Source organism: Puntigrus tetrazona, chromosome 1 (assembly GCF_018831695.1).
Source record: "Puntigrus tetrazona isolate hp1 chromosome 1, ASM1883169v1, whole genome shotgun sequence".
Classification (NCBI taxonomy): Eukaryota; Metazoa; Chordata; class Actinopteri; order Cypriniformes; family Cyprinidae; genus Puntigrus; species Puntigrus tetrazona.
Genome location: NC_056699.1, coordinates 27025186 through 27043780, shown reverse-complemented (window position 1 = coordinate 27043780; position 18595 = coordinate 27025186). Strand labels below are relative to the sequence as shown.

At 35.9% G+C, this 18595-nt stretch overlaps 1 protein-coding gene across 12 annotated transcripts; it reads right to left on the bottom strand.

Annotated features, from left to right (window-relative positions):
• Positions 1–7: 7 nt before the first annotated feature.
• On the bottom strand, positions 8–17462 carry LOC122343913 (adhesion G protein-coupled receptor E3-like). Of its 12 annotated transcripts, none has more exons than XM_043238083.1 (44): positions 17247–17462; positions 16411–16503; positions 16242–16280; positions 15412–15459; positions 15220–15273; positions 15016–15084; positions 14770–14820; positions 14320–14349; positions 14170–14220; positions 13592–13642; positions 13078–13128; positions 12009–12059; positions 11818–11868; positions 11647–11697; positions 11220–11267; positions 11039–11095; positions 10880–10930; positions 10708–10758; positions 9872–9922; positions 9693–9743; positions 9518–9568; positions 9078–9128; positions 8899–8949; positions 8713–8763; positions 8539–8562; positions 8362–8412; positions 8189–8251; positions 8021–8071; positions 7846–7896; positions 7662–7712; positions 7500–7550; positions 7315–7365; positions 6501–6532; positions 6247–6315; positions 5940–6126; positions 5728–5847; positions 5439–5620; positions 5174–5335; positions 4897–5103; positions 4587–4819; positions 4448–4511; positions 4267–4358; positions 4027–4189; positions 8–1860 (listed from the first exon to the last, which is right to left on the bottom strand). In XM_043238083.1, the coding sequence occupies exons 2-44, from the start codon at positions 16436–16438 to the stop codon at positions 1780–1782; spliced, it is 3123 nt and encodes a 1040-aa protein (XP_043094018.1). In that variant the 5' UTR covers positions 16439–16503; positions 17247–17462; the 3' UTR covers positions 8–1779. The 12 variants fall into 12 exon arrangements, with proteins under 12 accessions (XP_043094018.1, XP_043094016.1, XP_043094017.1 ...); XM_043238081.1 differs by having other exon boundaries at positions 8539–8589; positions 17247–17461; XM_043238082.1 differs by having other exon boundaries at positions 7846–7881; positions 8539–8589; positions 17247–17461.
• Positions 17463–18595: the final 1133 nt, after the last annotated feature.

The window sequence follows — 18595 nt, the reverse complement described above, 5'->3', positions numbered from 1 at the left end:
TGTAAAATTTAAAGGCAAAAGTTGGAAAGAGTAAAAGTCCTACCATATGTTTATTACTCAGCAGCTGATTTCAGACGGGACAAAGCTTATAGAAATACTTGATATTAAGTATATAACCTAATATAAAAATCAATTCAGTGCGATACATTATAATTATTTTGATAGTTCATCATAATAGCAAAGAATATTAATACCACAGATAAAAATAATGCCACAAACAACTAATAATTGGGCTTTTATTTACGTGTATTAGAAGCAGTATTCTAAGAGTCTTACCTGGTGAAGGTTTTTCTCGACTGTGTGTAAATGTTGGTGTCACAAATGTATATGGCATCTGTATATTAATACGACGTCATCTGCCCTAGGAAACTAACTGTGTAATCTCTTTCTGTGCACATTAAAATTCGTATTCAAATTCATACAAAATAAGCGAACACATGCCAAGTTGATTTTTATATGAAACCAACAAGAATACAAAGGCCGACTTGGCTTATTTGCTTTACAACACCTCCACATCCATCTGGTAAAGGCGATAAAAAGACGATCTTCATAAAAAGAGGGAAACTATTTCTTTTTTCAACAGCATGAATAATCTTAAAACCTTTGGACGCAGTAGATCTACACCTTGGATTGGAGAAACACCTTATCATTTTATTTCCATTCTGCTGTAACAAGATAAACACAGATCTGCCCCCTACTTTACATTTTGCACCAAAGATGCAAATCCACCAGGAGCAGAAGAATTTTTAATATTATTTGATCAAATATTAACTATTAATCATTTACCAGTACTTAAAAAAAGAGGCCCAAAAAAATCTATAGAATGCTGCGTGTCTACAAAGTTCAGACGTTAGACGTTTACGAAAATTTAAATAAAAATGTTTCAATAAAATTAATAAAATAAAAAGAACTGAGCCAAATCGTCTCGCAAAAAGTGTGGGAGAGAACAGTGTGATGATCTTGAGATGTTAAAACGTCACATCACTGAATACGGTAACTTTACTGTAAATTTACAGGGCTTACTGTTGTGAAATTAATATTTGAAATATCTCTCTGTTACTCTAACTAGTAACCAGTCATGCATATCAAAGTACACAAAGTCGATATTAAGATATGTAAAATCTGATATCAATTATTCAGTGATAATATATCCACATCCACATGTGATTATGTGCTCCTCCCCTTACCAAAAAGAAGTATACTTTAAAAGTCAAAGTGGACTAAACTGGCCCACTTTCTACTATATAAAGGTTTACTTTAAAGTGTGCTTTCATTACAATAACCTTTAAGTACAATTGATGAAAATAATAATAATTATTATTTCCATTATGGTAGTCAGTGTTTGCTGTAGTTCGGCTCTTGACCCGTTAGACAGTGTTTGACTGCTAGGGCTGAATTATAGCAGCTAACCAAGCCAAAAGAAACCGTGATCAGGTTGGTGGCTTGAGTTAGTACAGTATCACAGGAAGTACAGTGATGGACACCTGCTGTTATATATATATATATATATATTATTTAATTTCACAGTACAAGCATGAAGCACTTTTTATTTTCTAAGCATTTATTCAATGTGTTATAGTAAATGTATTTAAAGTAAACAATGCTTGCATATTAAGTAAACAAAGTGTACTTTTCTATGATTTGTAAGATGTTCGTAAACAATTATTATTATTTTTATTTCATAAAATGTTCACACAAATAATTGATTCTGCTGTGTATTTTATTATAAACAGAACCTGCATTTTATTAGCATTTTAGCAGTACTTTTTTTTTTTTTTTTTACTTTCTGATCATGATGTTGTAGTCCTGTTGTTTGACACACCAAAGAGATCTGAAGAACTTCCTGTACTGCTGTCTGACCTGGACAAGAATGAGATGAGAGGAGCTGAGTGACTTATAAAACTCATGAACAAGAATGTGGGAAGCTCCATAGTCCCAATACTGAAGCCTGATTTTAAACTACATGAACAAATGCCATTTTATACTGCCAAAATGGGTGAGACCAACTACATATATAAGTCTGAGTGCCATTTCATCAGAATCCTGCAAATTGGTCTTATTTTGAAAGGACACTCTGGTTCACGCGTCTAACATAGTGGAGAGACCATATTTCTTTAGAATGAGGAAATAGCAGCTATAAAATCCTGACTCCTTATTCATATTCAGCTGTGGGATCAAAAGCCAAGACCAGAACAAACTCCTCCACACCATTCCTAGTCTCCTTGCTTCAGGAGTATCATCCAAGACAACACTGCTCACATTCTCAGTTCCATAATGAAGAGAATTCTGTGGAAATTATTGTGCCAATGAATACTGAGTCAGGCTTTTATTGCTGCTTTTTCCTTATTCTAAAAGAAAAATGGTGGACTCCAGTGGTAGACCATCCCCTATCTCAATCAGAGCCTGGTTCAGGTGTCTATGTAGCCATTTAAGATTCAAGGACTGTTCTTATTAGTGCATCTTTAAAGGTGCTTACATTTGTATCCATACAGTCCCTTGCAACAGGCAATTCTTAAAATTCATGTTTGAGGGGGTGGCTTATCAGCGTGCATTCTCTTATCAGAGGGCTTGTCTTCCTTTTGGACTGACTTCAGCACCACACACTTTTTAAAAAGTTGTCTGCAGGGCTGCTGCCAGTTATGAAGATAATGTTATAACACTGGATAGTTGATACTATAGCACTGGCCATTGGAGTGAGGAATGAAACTCCACTAGATGTGTGGCCTGTTCCTTGGCTTCCTAGTCCAGCAGAGTCTGTATTGAGATATTTGTGTGGAAGCTGGCCTTTTATACTTTTTATAACCTGAACATCCCTGCCGTTCAGGCTTGGATTTTGTCCTCCCACTCATGGCTAGCCAGATATATCACCCTGCAGTACAAGACTGGTTGCTCCCTGAAGCTAAGCAGAGCTCAGCCTGGTTAGTACCTGGATGGGTGAACTCCTGAGAAAACTAGGTTGCTGTTGGTAGAGGTGTTATAGAAACCTGCAGGGGGTGCTCACCCTGTGGTCTGCGTGATTTCTAACAGGAAAACCATACTGTCAAAAGAGCACCATCTTTCAGATAAAAATAGGTCCCGACTCTCTGTGGTCATTAAAAGTTCCATGGTATTTCTCGTAACAAGTAGGGGTGTAACCCTAGTGTCCTGGCCAAATACTCTCTGTTGGCCCTTATCAATCATGGCCTCCCAATAATTTCCATCCACTTGATTGGCTTTATCTCTCTCCAACTGTAGCTGGTGTGTGGTGAGCCACTGGCGCCATTGTCCTGTGGCTGCCATCGCAACAAAGTAGTTGCTATACACTGGTGGTAATTGAGGAAAGACCCACCACACATGGTTGTAAAGCGCTTTGGGTGTACAGTCATCTTACACATAATAAAGTGCTATATACACATGCCTCATTCATTCATCCCTGTTAGTGGCCAAGGGTATGACTGATTTGAAGCCTGTTATGCCAATGCTTCCGTTAGGACACTCATATCAGGCTTCCTGGAGTGCATTATCGTCCTAGCCTTATATACCACAGGACTATTGGACATCAATATCCAAAATATGGTTCACACAGTGTGACTCTAATGTAATAGGTTCTAATGTAAACTCGGTTCCCCAAGATAATGGTAATGAGAACACTGTCTGACCAGACATGCTATGAAGCTGCAAGCAGTCAACACTGTTGATGATTATTTACAAGATTCTAAAATGGTACTCAGTGACAGCTGGCCACACCGGTTTTACTGGGCTGAAGTGACATTTGGTTGTGCAGCTACATGAACATTAACAAATCAAGCTTCAGTTTTTAAAGGGAAATTGTTCCCTGTAATGCTTGTTCCTGTTATCTCAGGAAACAGGGGTTACATTAGTAACCAGATTCGGTTTTTTCATATTATACAAATAACAGAAAGGTATTTTTAAAGACTATATTTGCGGTTAGGAAAGTAAATACTGATGCTTTCCTTTTTTTCCATATACTGTTTGTGGTGAAACAGAAATTATTTATAATAAAGTAGGATGATAACATTTCCTAACCTCCTTATTGAGGACACAGTAGATCAGGAAGATGAAGGTTCCCTGCTGAGAGTTCAAGATCAAGAAGAGGATCTCCAGCACCTTACTGCCATTAGTGAAGAAACCCAGAATCCAGGAGCAACCAAGAACCACAAACTGAGCCAGAGTTTTAAACACCATAATCCTGCAGAGAAACAGTTAATTTGTCTTTGTTGTTTATTTGTACTTTTTATAGACTGATGGAATTATAATGTTTGTTACTTGGTTTGTTTCATCTGTGAAACTTCAGCGTTGAGATTTTTGAGAGTTGAATATAAATTGATGAGGATTTTGATGAAGAGAATCGTGTTCGACTGCAGAGTAAAACGCACACACACTTGTATCCATTGTTTTCCCACTTAATACACAGTCATGAGAAAACTTACATAAGAAATGCATTTACCATTAATATCATGCAAAGAGGTCCTAGAAATTTTGAGATGATGGCATTTCTTTCAATCCAGCACCTATTTTGGGGAAGTTACAGTAAAATACTCAGTAAACAAACATGGATGAAAATTTGTCACTTCAACTAAACTTACTCTTCATTTCCGTAGTCTTTAGGATCCACCACACCAGACACGGTAACCACAGACAGAGCAACCACATATCCAATCACACATAAGAATCCGCTGCTAAGCACCTCCTTATTAATTGAGCTGATCTGTGATAGGTTCTTCACACGGATGAAGAGCAGCACGGCTTCAATGAACATCCACACAAAGGCGGAGAGAAAGAGGAAGTGCAGAAGGCCTGCGATCACGGCACACAACACCTGGAGACCATGAGAGAAGGTTATGATGATTCTCAGTGAGACTGTGCTGAGCTGTAGTGCTCCTTCATCATCCTCACCTGCTGAGGTCGTATGAGCTTCAGGAACTGCTGTGTGAGCAGAAGCAGAAGGTGAGCCAGCAGAAGACTGATGCAGATGTTGATCCGAGCCACATTATTCACTCCAGGACTCCACTGACAAAGGGCAAAGGTCAACAGAGCCAGACTGAAGAACACCAGCCCCACGATCACACACACCATATTCAACAGCTCCATCAGTGAGTCTCTCTGAGAAAACATGAGAACATGAGAGAAAAATCTGTGCTGTTCTTCAGTGTTCACTAGAAATGTTCTGTACCTCTGGTGGACGGCTGGTTTGCATGATGAGGGCGAATGTGGAGAGATGAACACAGGAACACACAGTGAAGCTGCTGTTGGTCTCTAAAACAGAACAACCATCTACAATCCACTCGCTGATATTCCAGTACACACAGGACAGAGAACCACTGGGATCAAACTCCTGGAAACAGAAGAACAAAGAGAGGATGTTAAAACGCTGGATGTTAGATGTTTTCTGTGCCATCAGTTCTCAGTTTTGACAAAAACACGGTTCAGTCTCTCACTCTGATGTGTTTTAGGGTGAAGTTGACTGGTTCAGTGAGTTTAGTGTTGGTGGTTTTGGGAAGAGTAGCTGAGATCACAGTAGACAGCATGGTTTTAATCTTGTCATTTGATGTGTTGAAGAAGTCTGGCTTCAGAAGATTCTCCATCATAGTGTAGCTCATGAAAGCCACAGCAGCTGATCCTGTGTGACAGAAACACAAAAAAGGCAATGTTTTTTAGTTGTATTATTATTTATTCATTTATTTTTTTATTATTCCATATGAAATTACGTCACAACATTTAAAATACTTGTTTCATTGTTGTTCTTGGCGATCCCAATTAGATCGATGTTTACAGAAGCATTTGTTGTATCAAGTAGGGGGATTTTCTCTAAGGTGACATTTGGTCCAACCATGAAGACTTCTACCTCTGAATAAAAAAAACATGTTAGAAGTTGTGTTTTCTACCAGGTTTTCTAGACTTGAGCACATGAAGTCAATCATTTCATGGTTTTAACTTACCCAAAGAGTCAAGAGTAAAACTGACATTGTCCATTGTGTTTGTTGGTTTTACCAGCATTGACACAAGTTTCTCGCTGGCTTTTAACAAACGGTTTCCAGTTGACACCAGTTTATTTGGGTCAGTTGACGATGAATCTAGAAACATCTCTGAAGCATTGAGGACCGCATTCAAAATGCTGGTTACATTCTATTTTAGAGATCGTATAAACAGTATTATTTATAATAGTTTGAACAACAGAAAGCTTTGGTGCAAGATAATTTATGTACGTAAGTGACAAATAATGATTATGTTGTCATTTTTTCTTACGGTCAATGGAAGCACTTCTGCTGCCATGTTTTCTATACTGTCGAGAAGATCTACACACCGTCCTGTGGTCTGAAATCACAAACAGGCTTAATAAATGAAATAGATACAATTTGTGCGTACTGTGAAGTATTTGGTGAATTTGGTAATGTTTTACAAAGCATTTACTTTGTGACTGGAGACTAGACTCAATATCAATCAAACTTGAAAGAGCAGCAATTTCAAAATGTAATAAATTAACCACGGCAGCAACATACCTTGTACAGTTCTAGTGGTGTGAGAGTCAGCCCTGGAATGGGAAGAGTATTTGTGAATTCGTAATGCTACTCAACTATATATAAAGAGTTTATTAAAAAAAACACAAGGGTAATACATTTTAGATGATGAAAGGCACTGTTTATTTACAAATGTTTTATGTAGATCCACAGAGTGACCAGAGACTACAGAAAAATAACACTCTGATAAGCATGAAAATCTCAAAAACATGAGATCCAGAGAATCCAGGGGACAAAAAATTAAAAGTCCAGCCATGAACTTAGCAGCTGATTTCACTAGAAGAGGAACCAAGCCATACCTTTAATGAGATAATTAAGTGAGATATATAAGGATTAGTACATTTTGACATGGTTTTGTTTAAAATTACATCACACTAGTTTTTATTATGTCACTTGAAGTATATATGTTTGTGTGTGTGTGTGTGTGTGTGTGTGTGTGTACGCATTGTTGTAACAAACAAGGACACACATTTATATAATGACATGGGTATGACGTAGGTATTACAAGGAGAAGGTGACTTTTTAAAACACTTATATTTCATACAGATTGATTTTTTTTTTACATATAATATAAATGGCTGTAATTTCCTGTAAGGGGTAGGTTTAGGTGTTTAAAGAAAAAAAAAAAATAATAATAAAAAAAAAAAAACACAGTGGTTCATAATTCAAGTCTGATTTAATTTTTTTTTCTATCTGTGTTCTGCAATAAGACAATCAGTAAGATATTTAGTTATTTAATATTAAATAAAATAATATAAGATATTTAATATTAAATTCTGTCTAGAATTATTCTCACCTGTGGAAGTAGAAGTAGAAGATGTTGTGGAAGTAGCTGGTTGTAAAAGAACTGAAACAACAACAACAACAACATGTGAAAACAAATGTTAGACCAGAAAAAATAACAATTGGAAAAGAGATATTAAATCGAACTACTGGAAATGTATTTTACACAGTCACATTCAGTCTAGAAATATTTTTTACCTGTGGAAGTAGAACTAGTAGATGTTGCAGAAGTGACTGGTTGTGAAAGAACTGAAACAACAACAACATGCGGAAAGAAAAATTCAGCATCTAAATCTGATTCACAATCTGTGTTCAACATGGAGACAATTAAACCACATTTCAGTTCAGTAACACGTTCACCTGTGGTAGTGGGACCAGTAGATGTTGTGGAAGTGACCATGTCTGAAGAAACTGAAACAATACCAGATGAAAACAGATTAAAAAATAAACACAGACACACACTCAGATGATGAACTACTGTGTTCTTTGTGAAAATCATCAGGAGGATAAAAAGAAAAGGAAATCCATCTGTAATTATCCTCACCTGTGGAAGTAGAAGTAGAAGATGTTGTGGAAGTAGCTGGTTGTAAAACAACTGAAACAACAACATGTGAAAACAGATGTTAGACCAGAAAAAATAACAATTGGAAAAGAGATATTAAATCCAACTACAGGAAGTGTATTTTACATAGTCACATTCAGTCTAGAAATATTCTCACCCGTGGAAGCAGAAGTAGAAGATGTTGTGGAAGTGACTGGTTGTGAAAGAACTGAAACAACAACATGTGGAAAGAAATATTCAGCATCTAAATCTGATTCACAATCTGTGTTCAACATGAAGACAATTAAACATATCATATCACATTTCAGTTCAGTAACACATTCACCTGTAGTAGTGGCACTGGTAGATGTTGTGGAAGTGACAGTGTGTGAAAAAGTTGAATCAACATCTGATGGAAACAGATGTAAAATCAGACTCACTTGATGAACTACATCATCCGGAAAATCACCAGGAGGCTTTTCTTTTAAGAAGTCACATTCGGTCTAGAATTATCCTCACCTGTAGGAGTTGAACTAATATATGCTGTGGAAGTTACAGGCTGTGAAGAAACTAAAAAAAACATTGAATAATATGTTAAATCAGACTCTGAATGAAGAAATACTGTGTTCTGCAACAACAACAAATCATTGAGGTATTTCTTTTAAATGCTCACATTTAGTCTAGAATAATACTAACCTGTAGAAGTGGAACTAGTATATGCTGTGGAAGTGACCGGTTGTAAAAGAACTGAAACAGCAACATGTGAAAACAGATCAGATTTAGATGCTGAAATACTGTGTTCACCATGAAGATAATTCATTAGCAGAAGCTTCTTTTGAAAGCCACATTCATATTTTACAACACGTTCACCTGTGGTAGTGGGACCAGTAGATGTTGTGGAAGTGACCGTGTCTGAAGGAGCTGAAACAATACCAGATGAAAACAGATTAAAAAATAAACACACACACACACACACTCAGATGATGAACTACTGTGTTCTTCATTAAAATCATCAAGAGGATTAAAAGAAAAAAATCCATCTGTAATTATCCTCACCTGTGGAAGTAGAAGTAGAAGATGTTGTGGAAGTGACTGGCTGTAAAGAGACTGAAACAAAACCAGAGGGAAATGGTACTTCTTCGTATTATTCTGATCTAATATCTGTGTTAAACAATGAAGAAAGTCATTGAGGGATTTCTTTTAAATGGTCACAATCAGTTTAAAATTATCATCACCTGTAGAAGTAGAACTATTAGATGTTGTGGAAGTGATCGTCTGTAAAAGGACTGAAACAACATGGAAACATGTTCAATCAGACTTAGGTGCTGAATTACAGTATTCTCCATAAAGACAATTATTAGATGAAGCCTCTTTGTAAGGCATTTTCTACTAATGCACTCTTTAAATAAAAAAATATATATTTTAGACTGCCATACACCAAATCAAACCTGGTCTATTTTCAGTTCTTCAAAATAGCAGCGCGCCAACAATGTACCTGAACACACCTCTTTTTTTGCCCAGCATACCTTATGGGTGCACAAATGGGTGCAAATGCATTTGCTATTTATAAAACGCAAGAAGACGAGAAAATTAGAACGGGGTTGGCCTGAAACTAGCAAAAACCACACGTTGTGCTGGGTGTATGATAGGGCCCTCAATTTATAAATATTCTCACCTGCAGAAGTAGAACTAGAAGATGTTGTGGAAGTGACCGCTTGTAAAAGAACTGAAACAGAGAAATTCAGCATCTAAATCTTATTTAACACCTGTGTTCAAGACAATTACAATGAGGACAATTATAAGGAAGGTTGTCTCTTGAAAGTCACATTCCAGTTTGACATCACATTCACCTGTAGTATTCAGACTGGTAGATGTTGTGGAATGGACCATGTGTAAAGAAGCTGAAACAATACCGAGTGGAAACGGATTTGAAATCACACTCAGATGATGAACTGTTGTGTTCCTCATGAAGAAAATCATCAAGCGGAATTTCTTGGAATAAAACACATTCCATCCATAATATTCTCACCTGTAGAAGTAGAATTAGTAGATGTTGTGGAAGTGACTGGCTGTGAAGAGACTGGAACAAAAACAGAAGGAAATAGGTGTTAAATCAGAATCAAAATGATGAAGCACTGTTTTAATCTGTGTCAATAAATAAAGACATTAAGAGATTTCTTTCAAATGATTACAACGTCTAAAATTAACAAAAAAAATTATTCACACCTGTAGAAGTAGCTGGAGATGATTAGGAAATTACATAGCTCCCTTAACATGGTGCATTTCAAGCGACTAAATAATGGCATGTACATGCCTACATGTTCACTCCAAAGTCCTCACGAACACAGTAAGGATGATAACTTTGATTTGGAAAATGATCATGAAAGGAACGATGAGACAAGAGGCTCTTTTGAACCGAGTTTAGAACTTCTATTTATAATAATTAAAATTTAGAGTGATTGAATGCAGGTGAGAATTTATTGCTGTTGAGAATAACTGAACACTGATCTCCGTGATGGTGACATGATGGTTTAACCAATGAAACATCATGTAAATCTGAACATAAATTTGTAAATATATATCTGAATATATTATTAAGTCAGAATATATATTTTAAGACTTATAATACTTATATATATATATATATTCACTTAAAATTGTGGTTGGGGTTATTCAAGGACACTGTTTAAAAAGCTCTGTTCTTAAGAGGTTAACTGATCAGCTCTTTTTCTCTTTTACATTCAGATTTTTTATTTATTTTATTTTTTTTTTACTATTGTAAAACACTTTGGATCGACGGCAGTTGTGTTAAACCTGTGCTCCATAAATACAATTAGATTTTGCCTTGCCTAAAATTATCCTTACCTGTAGAAGAATAACTACCAGATGTTGTGGAAGTGGCTGGCTTTGAAGAAACTAAAAAAAAAATAACAGATGGAAAAAAGAGATATTAAATCAGACTCAGGCAATGAACTACTGGAAATCATTCAAGTATTTATTTTTAAAAAGGTCACATTCAGAAATGAAATATTCTCACCTGTGGAAGAAGAACTAGTAGATGTTGTGGAAGTGACTGGTTGTGAAAGAACTGAAACAACAACATGTGGAAAGAAATGTTCAGCATCTAAATCTGATTCACAATCTGTGTTCAACATGGAGACAATTAAACCACATTTCAGTTCAGTAACACATTCACCTGTAGTAGTGGGATTTATGGATATGGGGGAGTCGACAACGTATAAAGAATCTGAAACTATACCAGATGGAAACTGATGTCATATCAGACACAGATTATAAATTACTGGCTTCTCCCTTAAGAAATGAGTTAAGGGGAATTTTATTTAAGAAGTCACATTCCATCTAGAATTATCCTTTACCTGAAGAAGAACAATCATATGTTGTAGAAGTGACTAGCTGAAAAGAGACTGAAACAATAACAGATGATTAACTACTGGGTTTTGCAAGAAGACAATGAGTGAAGAATTTATTTTAAATGATCACATTCAGTCTAGAATTATTTTCATATTTAGAGGCAGAACTAGATGGACTGAAAATGATTGGTTGTGAAAACAGAAGTTAAACCACATTTAGATGCTGACTTATTATTTACCATGAAGATAATTAATTAGTGGTAACTTATATTGAAAGCCACATTCCAGTTTGAAATTTGTATTTCCAGCTTGTAAAACAACATGTGAAAACAGATGTTGGACCAGAAAAAAATTATAATTGCAAACGAGATATTAAATCCAACTACAGGAAGTGTATTTTACATAGTCACATTCAGTCTAGAAATATTCTCACCTGTGGAAGTAGAACTAGTAGATGTTGTGGAAGTGACTGGTTGTGAAAGAACTGAAACAACAACAACATGTGGAAAGAAATATTCAGCATCTAAATCTGATTCACAATCTGTGTTCAACATGGAGACAATTAAACATATCATATCACATTTCAGTTCAGTAACACATTCACCTGTAGTAGTGGCACTGGTAGATGTTGTGGAAGTGACCATGTCTGAAGAAACTGAAACAATACCAGATGAAAACAGATTTAAAAAAAAAACACAGACACACACACATACTCAGATGATGAACTACTGTGTTCTTGATGAAAATCATCAAGGTGATTAAAAGAAAAAGAAATCCATCTGTAATTATCCTCACCCGTGGAAGCAGAACTAGTAGATGTTGTGGAAGTGACTGGTTGTGAAAGAACTGAAACAACAACATGTGAAAAAATAGATCTAAATCTGATTAGACATGAAGACAGAAAACATTTCACTAAACTAGTATATTGTGAAAACCGAAAAGAACTGAAACAGCAGCATTAAATCAGATCAACTTACTGCTGAAATGTATTTTGAAGATAATTCATTAGCAAAAAAGCCACATATTCTCACCTGTGGAAGCAGAACTAGTAGATGTTGTGGAAGTGACTGGTTGTGAAAAAAACTGAAATAACAACATGTGGAAACACACACAAACACACAGCATCTAAATCTGATTCACAATCTGTGTTCACACATGAAGACAATTACACACACACACACAGACACACACACTCAGATATCAACTATTTCAGTTCAGTTAAAAGAAAAAATCCATCTGTATTCACCTGTAGTAGTGGAAGATGTTGTAGATGCTGTTGGAAGTGACAGATGTTATAACAATTGAAAAGATATTAAATCCAACTACTGTTGTAATCAACATCTCACCCGTGGAAACAGATGTAAAGATCAGAAGTCACTTGATGAACTGAAACATCAACAACATGTGAAAATCACATCTAAAGGATTTTTTTTCAAATGAACAATTAAACACATTCAGTCTAGTAATTATCATCACCTGTAGGAGTGGAACTGGTAGATGTTGTGGAAGTGCTGTGTGAAAAAGCCACATTCAGTCAGGCTCACCTGTGGAGTTGAACTAAACTGTGCAAAAAAATATGGCATAATATGTTAAATCAGACTCTCATGAAGAAATACTGTGTTCTGCAACAAAAACAAATCATTGAGGTATTTCTTTTAAATGCTCACATTTAGTCTAGAATAATACTAACCTGTAGAAGTTGAACTAGTATATGCTGTGGAAGTGACCGGTTGTGAAAGAACTGAAACAGCAACATTTGAAAACAGATCAGATTTAGATGCTGAAATACTGTGTTCACCATGAAGATAATTCATTAGCAGAAGCTTCTTTTGAAAGACACATTCATATTTTACAACACGTTCACCTGTGGTAGTGGGACCAGTAGATGTTGTGGAAGTGACCGTGTCTGAAGGAGCTGAAACAATACCAGATGGTAACAGATGTTAAATACACTCAGATTATCATCTACTGTCTCCTTCATAAAAGTACTAGTAGATGCTGTGGAAGTGAAAAAAAAACACTTTTTATGATAAGGTGTCATTTGTTGACATGAGTTAATAAATTAACTAACATGAACAATCAATGAACAATACATTTATTAATCTTTGTTATTGTTGTTTCATGCAAATACAATCATTCATTGTTAGTTCACGTTAGCTCACAGTGCATTAACTAATGTTAACAGACACAACACGCAATTTTAATCATCATCTGTGGACGTAAAAATAATAGATATTGTGGACGTGACTGCTGAACTAAAACAACAAAATGTGGAAATACAAATTCAGCAACTGAATCAGCATTTTACGTCAACATGACGACAATAATTAAGAGGATCTTCTCTTGAAAGCCATATCCCAGTTCAGCAACACATTCACCTGTAGTTTCGTGAATGGTAGACGTTTTGGAAGTGACCGTGTGTGAAGAAACTGAAACGATACAAAAATAACAAAATCAGCATAGAAATCTCAAAGGGGATAATCAATGAAAAAAATAATAAACAGATTAACTTTGAAGATCACAAAAAATGCTATTATGACTCGCCAACAACAATAAAAGCACACCCATGAACCCACGAGGAGGAACCAAGTCATTCTTTTTAAGAAACAAGTCTCGAATCCCAAGTCCTCAAAGAGTTCAAATTAATGAGATAATTTAATGACTAATTAAATGATGGTTGTTAACAGAAGGTGTTCGTTACTAATGCTCAATAAATGTCACTGAAGAAAAAAAAAAAACTGACTCCAGCCACAGGCTTGAATGAAATCAATCACCATAACTGGGGTCAGTGTTTGATAAAAATATATACAGTATATATACTGCTAGCAAGTGCAATATTTTTTTAGACATTTGAAAATGTATCATATGATCCTCAACTGTGGAAAAATTGGCAGGAAGTTACTGTAAATTTTAAAGCATTTTTTTACCGTGTACATTCAGTCTACAATTATCATACCTATGAAAGTACAACCAATAGTTGCGGGAGAAGTGACTGGCTGCGAAGAAACTAAAAAAAGGACAAATAATAATCCATTGTGTTCTGCAACAAGAAACTCATTGATGATTGATTTTTCAACGGTCAAATTCAGTCTAGAAGAATTCTAACCTGTAGATGTAGAAGCAGAAGTGACTGGTTCTGAAAAACAACACAAACAGATGTCAAATCAGGCTTTATGTGTTCATCTCGAAGAAGGCTATTAGAACGCAAAAAAAATGATAATACCAGCTGAAAATTGAAACAGTTGTTAGATTATACTCACATACTGAATTACAATCTCTAGTTGTCATGGCTACTGAGTTGATTGTGTCTTTCTGTTCAGGTATCTGTCATTAGGTAACTTTGTTTGGACTGTGTATTTAAGTTCCCCTAGTTTCTCAGGTCTTGTCTATATTATGATTGTTTTTGCCCAGGACTTATCTTTGGCAAAAGATCATTTTTCAGCCTGTACCCTTGTTGTTGTGTGATACCACACTCAATTTATAACACTGTGTTCCTCATTAAAAAATGTATAATGTACAGTCATGTTTCAATATTACAGTCCAGCATCACCCTCACCTGACGAAGAGGAGCTAGTAAATGTTGTGGAGTTATTCAAATCCAAAGTTACTGAAACAACAAACATGTAGAAAAATGTAAATCAAACTCAAATGCTGTGTTCTTTATAAAGACAACTATTATTGAGGGTTACTACTATTGATTTTATTTATTCAAAATTAAGAAAATAAGTCTGAGAACTACTGTTTAGCTTATTTTATTAAATAAACTCATAAAGTACAGTGTTAGTGTATTACAGTATATTACCGCTTGAGATGTTCACTGGTGTGTCGGTTGTAGAGCTGGCGTTAATGCTGTTGTTAATGCCGGGAACGTCTGAACGTTCAAATGAACAGTAATTATTCAACACATCTTACACACTCATTTTTACCATGAAGCACACACACATCTGTTCAGTTCTACACAAACATTTATTCAAAATCCAACAGAGGACGAATCAGACTACATTACCAGCTGAGCTCATCTCTGGTGTGAGTGTTGTTTCAGGGTTGGTGGTGTTAATAACTGACAAAAAATAATGACTCATGAATACCAGTTAATCATCAAAAGACATATTAAAAGGCCCGCAATGGTCTAGAACTTCACATTTCACTCTTATCTGTTGTTTTTACAAACTCTCACATACAGAGAAAGCATCATTACCGTCTGAGCTCATTGCGAATGTGTTACGGCTGGTGATGTTATTAACAGCTGAAAAAGATAATGACTGATGAGTATAAATAAGTCAGCAATGCCAAAGACATGTCTGCAATTATCCACAGCGTCGTGTTTCATTCTCTCGTATCCCTCATTTTTACCTAGAAGCACAAACACACTCACACGTCCGTTAAAGGAAACATCGGCCTACATTACCAGTTGAATTCATACGGTCTCCCAGAAGATGCAAGAAGGCAGGGTTGTTTGCAGGGTTGGGTATGAATACTGCAATCGAGTACTTCAGAGTATAGTTGATGGCTAAAGACTAAAAGTCAATGAGATGACGATTGTGCATTACTGATGAACACCTGCTGTTATTGTGATGTTTTATTGGTTAAAATGATTTCACCATTAAGGAGATCAGTGTTTGCTTTGGTTGGGCTCTTGACCTTACTAGTTCAAAGTAATATGCTTTCAAGCAATTGCGTGTTGCAAAAACAAACTTTTAAGTAGCAGGTGAACTCATGCCTTTTGCTTATGATTCGGATTTGGAGAAGGAGAAGGAAGAGGAGGTGATGACTCACACTTTTAGACACGAACGTTTATCATATGACACTCAACGTTCAACTACGTTACTCAAATAATACTGGATACAAAGGGCCCAAGCCTTACACGTGAAAATGCTCTAGCAATGCTCTGCTTTGGGCACTAAATAATTTAGACAAAACTAAAAAGCCAGTTCCAGTATTTCATGCCTGAATCCCATACAGAAGACCAGCTCGATGCACTCTTCGTACAGTTTTGTAGCTTGATGGGTTCACACTTAGACTACTTACACAGAATAACAGAGATGATCGTCAGTGCTCTTATAAAACCTGAAATATGAAGAAAAAATTGAAGTTTTGATTTAACTGCATTCATCTTCTGACATCAGTTTTGTCTTCTAAAGGTTGGGCTGTTTGCTGTAAACTAGTATGCACTAATCATAACGAAAAAACAACTCACTTTCATGAAGAGAGGAAACCATTGTCATTGTTGGCAGTCTGATATATTTCTCTATGTCCAAAAGCCGGTTCAGATGATGAGCTTTCTTGATTGCTAAGAGGGGTCAAAAAACAAATTACTGATGCATGACTTCTTTTGGTTTCCTCTTTGTGTCAAAGCCTTGGAAAATTCCACTGAATTTGTTCATTTGCATGTCCCAAGAGTTATAAACTGGGAGAGATTTAAAGAATGAAAAGATAGATTCGCTCACATTCAAATGCCTTTGTTTTCAGGATAGCGTACGCATTTGTATTAACATATAAAGTTTAATAACCTAGGAGTAAACTGAACAAATCTTTGAGACGGTAATGATAAAGTGCCTAAACAAAAGGGAGTCCCACATCAAATGTTGCGGTGAATATCTTATGTATCAGGAGCTGGTTTAATAATATAGTGCATCTCGTTCTCATTTGCTGTGAGATTTCACTCTTCTCTTTCACCGAGTCAGTTACAAGTTCTCGATTTTGTCTAGGGGATCATTTTTGTCTCCATGAAAAACTGTACGTACAAAAAAAATGATCTCCCAACTCCATTGTCCATTGACTCTTTGCATCTTCATTTTTCCATTGGCCAAATTGGTTTTCGTACACAAATTTCTGTTGCCTCAATTAAAAAACCAATACATTCAATTGGGATTTTCCAATGGAAAATATTAAATGCAACTAGTCACTAGAACATTTTTGAGTTGGGAGGACTAACATTTTTTCCAACGTACTTAATAATACACACAAGGCATCAACACATGCTGCAGTTTGTTTAATTTACAGCGACTGAGGATCAACAGCAGAAAGCCTTACCTGATCTTAGCTGTGGAGCTGACACACAACGACCTCCGAGGACAATGATGATACTGATTAACTGAATGTGTTTTGGATACTCACATATTCACAGATGTTATTTGTTCGTTGTCGTAATAAGGAAATGTGTGAACAAATTCAAATTAATATACAAATGTATATATAACAATAGCTCACAGGTCCAGTTCCTTTGTAGAGTATTTTTAAAATGCTTCCATAAACTGCCTTATGTTTCTCCTCTCAGGTTTTTATCATTTGTAACCCAGTGATATCGCACAGACTATAATGGTTGCTATAACAACAAGTGCTAGTAATTTTTCAGAGGTGGAAAATCCAAGAAACAAAGAGTATGTTTATTCCAGCCGTGAACCAAGTCATTCCTTCAAGACACAAGCAAGTCTCAAGATAATCATAATGAGCTTGCTTGGGTACATGCAAAAAAAAGACGTTTCTTCGTTTTATTCATACATTTAGGTTTTGAGTAATCGACCCTGTGGAACTACAGCCTGCAAGGAAAGTGCTCCTCTAATAGTTACAGTGAATCACTCTTAAACATACAATACGTATATAAACAATTGAAGCTTTCTGGCTCTTCAGCCAAATGGTTCAAAAAAGGGTTGGTTTCTGGAGACGTAATTTGCTCACAGTACCACCTGGTGACCAGAGAATGTAAAACAGATGTTGATGTTTCATTGCTTAAAATCACCATCAAGGAGATCAGCGTTTGCTTTAGTTGGGCCTTTGGTCCTTTTGAGAGCTCAAAGTAGATCGCTTTTAATCAATTATGATATTTCGCCACAATAAAAATTTCTGAATGACTAATTCCTGAATTAGAAGCTTGAGGAAACACACAAGCTTGCAAGTTTTGCCTTTTAAAAAGATTTGAAAGAACACCCTGAATGTTTCTCTCTTTGTTTTTTTGCCTGACATTCAGCTATTACAGAACTGCACAAAGACTCTTACTAAGCAAATGGCACCCTAATGCAGGATTGGTCAGTGAAAACCTAAAAAATACAGCTAGCAGATGCTCAGTGGATAGCACTGATCTTTCTGCTTTATAGCATTGCATGTAGTGTTACAGAGAGAGCTCTAACACAGGAGTCAAGGGTAAAGAGCTCAACTAAAACAGTCACTGATCTCTGTTATGGTGGCATCGTTTTAACCAATAAAACTATTCTGACAGTCTGAATAACAGCAGCTCTTCATCACTAATGCCGAATCATTTTTTAATCAGTGTCTTAATTATCTCTGCAACTTTGAAACATATATATATATACCATCACCACTTTTGAGGATCATATGACAAATGTTTACATCAAAAAGCCTAAGCAGGAAATACATTGCTTGAA

Excerpts from the sequence above, each read along its gene's own strand:
- LOC122343913 (XM_043238081.1), bottom strand. The coding sequence starts at position 16,438 with ATGACAATGGTTTCCTCTCTTCATGAAA. Across the intron at positions 8,413-8,538 it reads TACTAGTTCCACTTCTACAG|TTTCTTCACAGCCTGTAACT; the intron begins GTTAGTATTATT and ends TGTTTTTTTTAG. Across the intron at positions 7,551-7,661 it reads TACTGGTCCCACTACCACAG|TTCTTTCACAACCAGTCACT; the intron begins GTGAACGTGTTA and ends TTGTTGTTTCAG.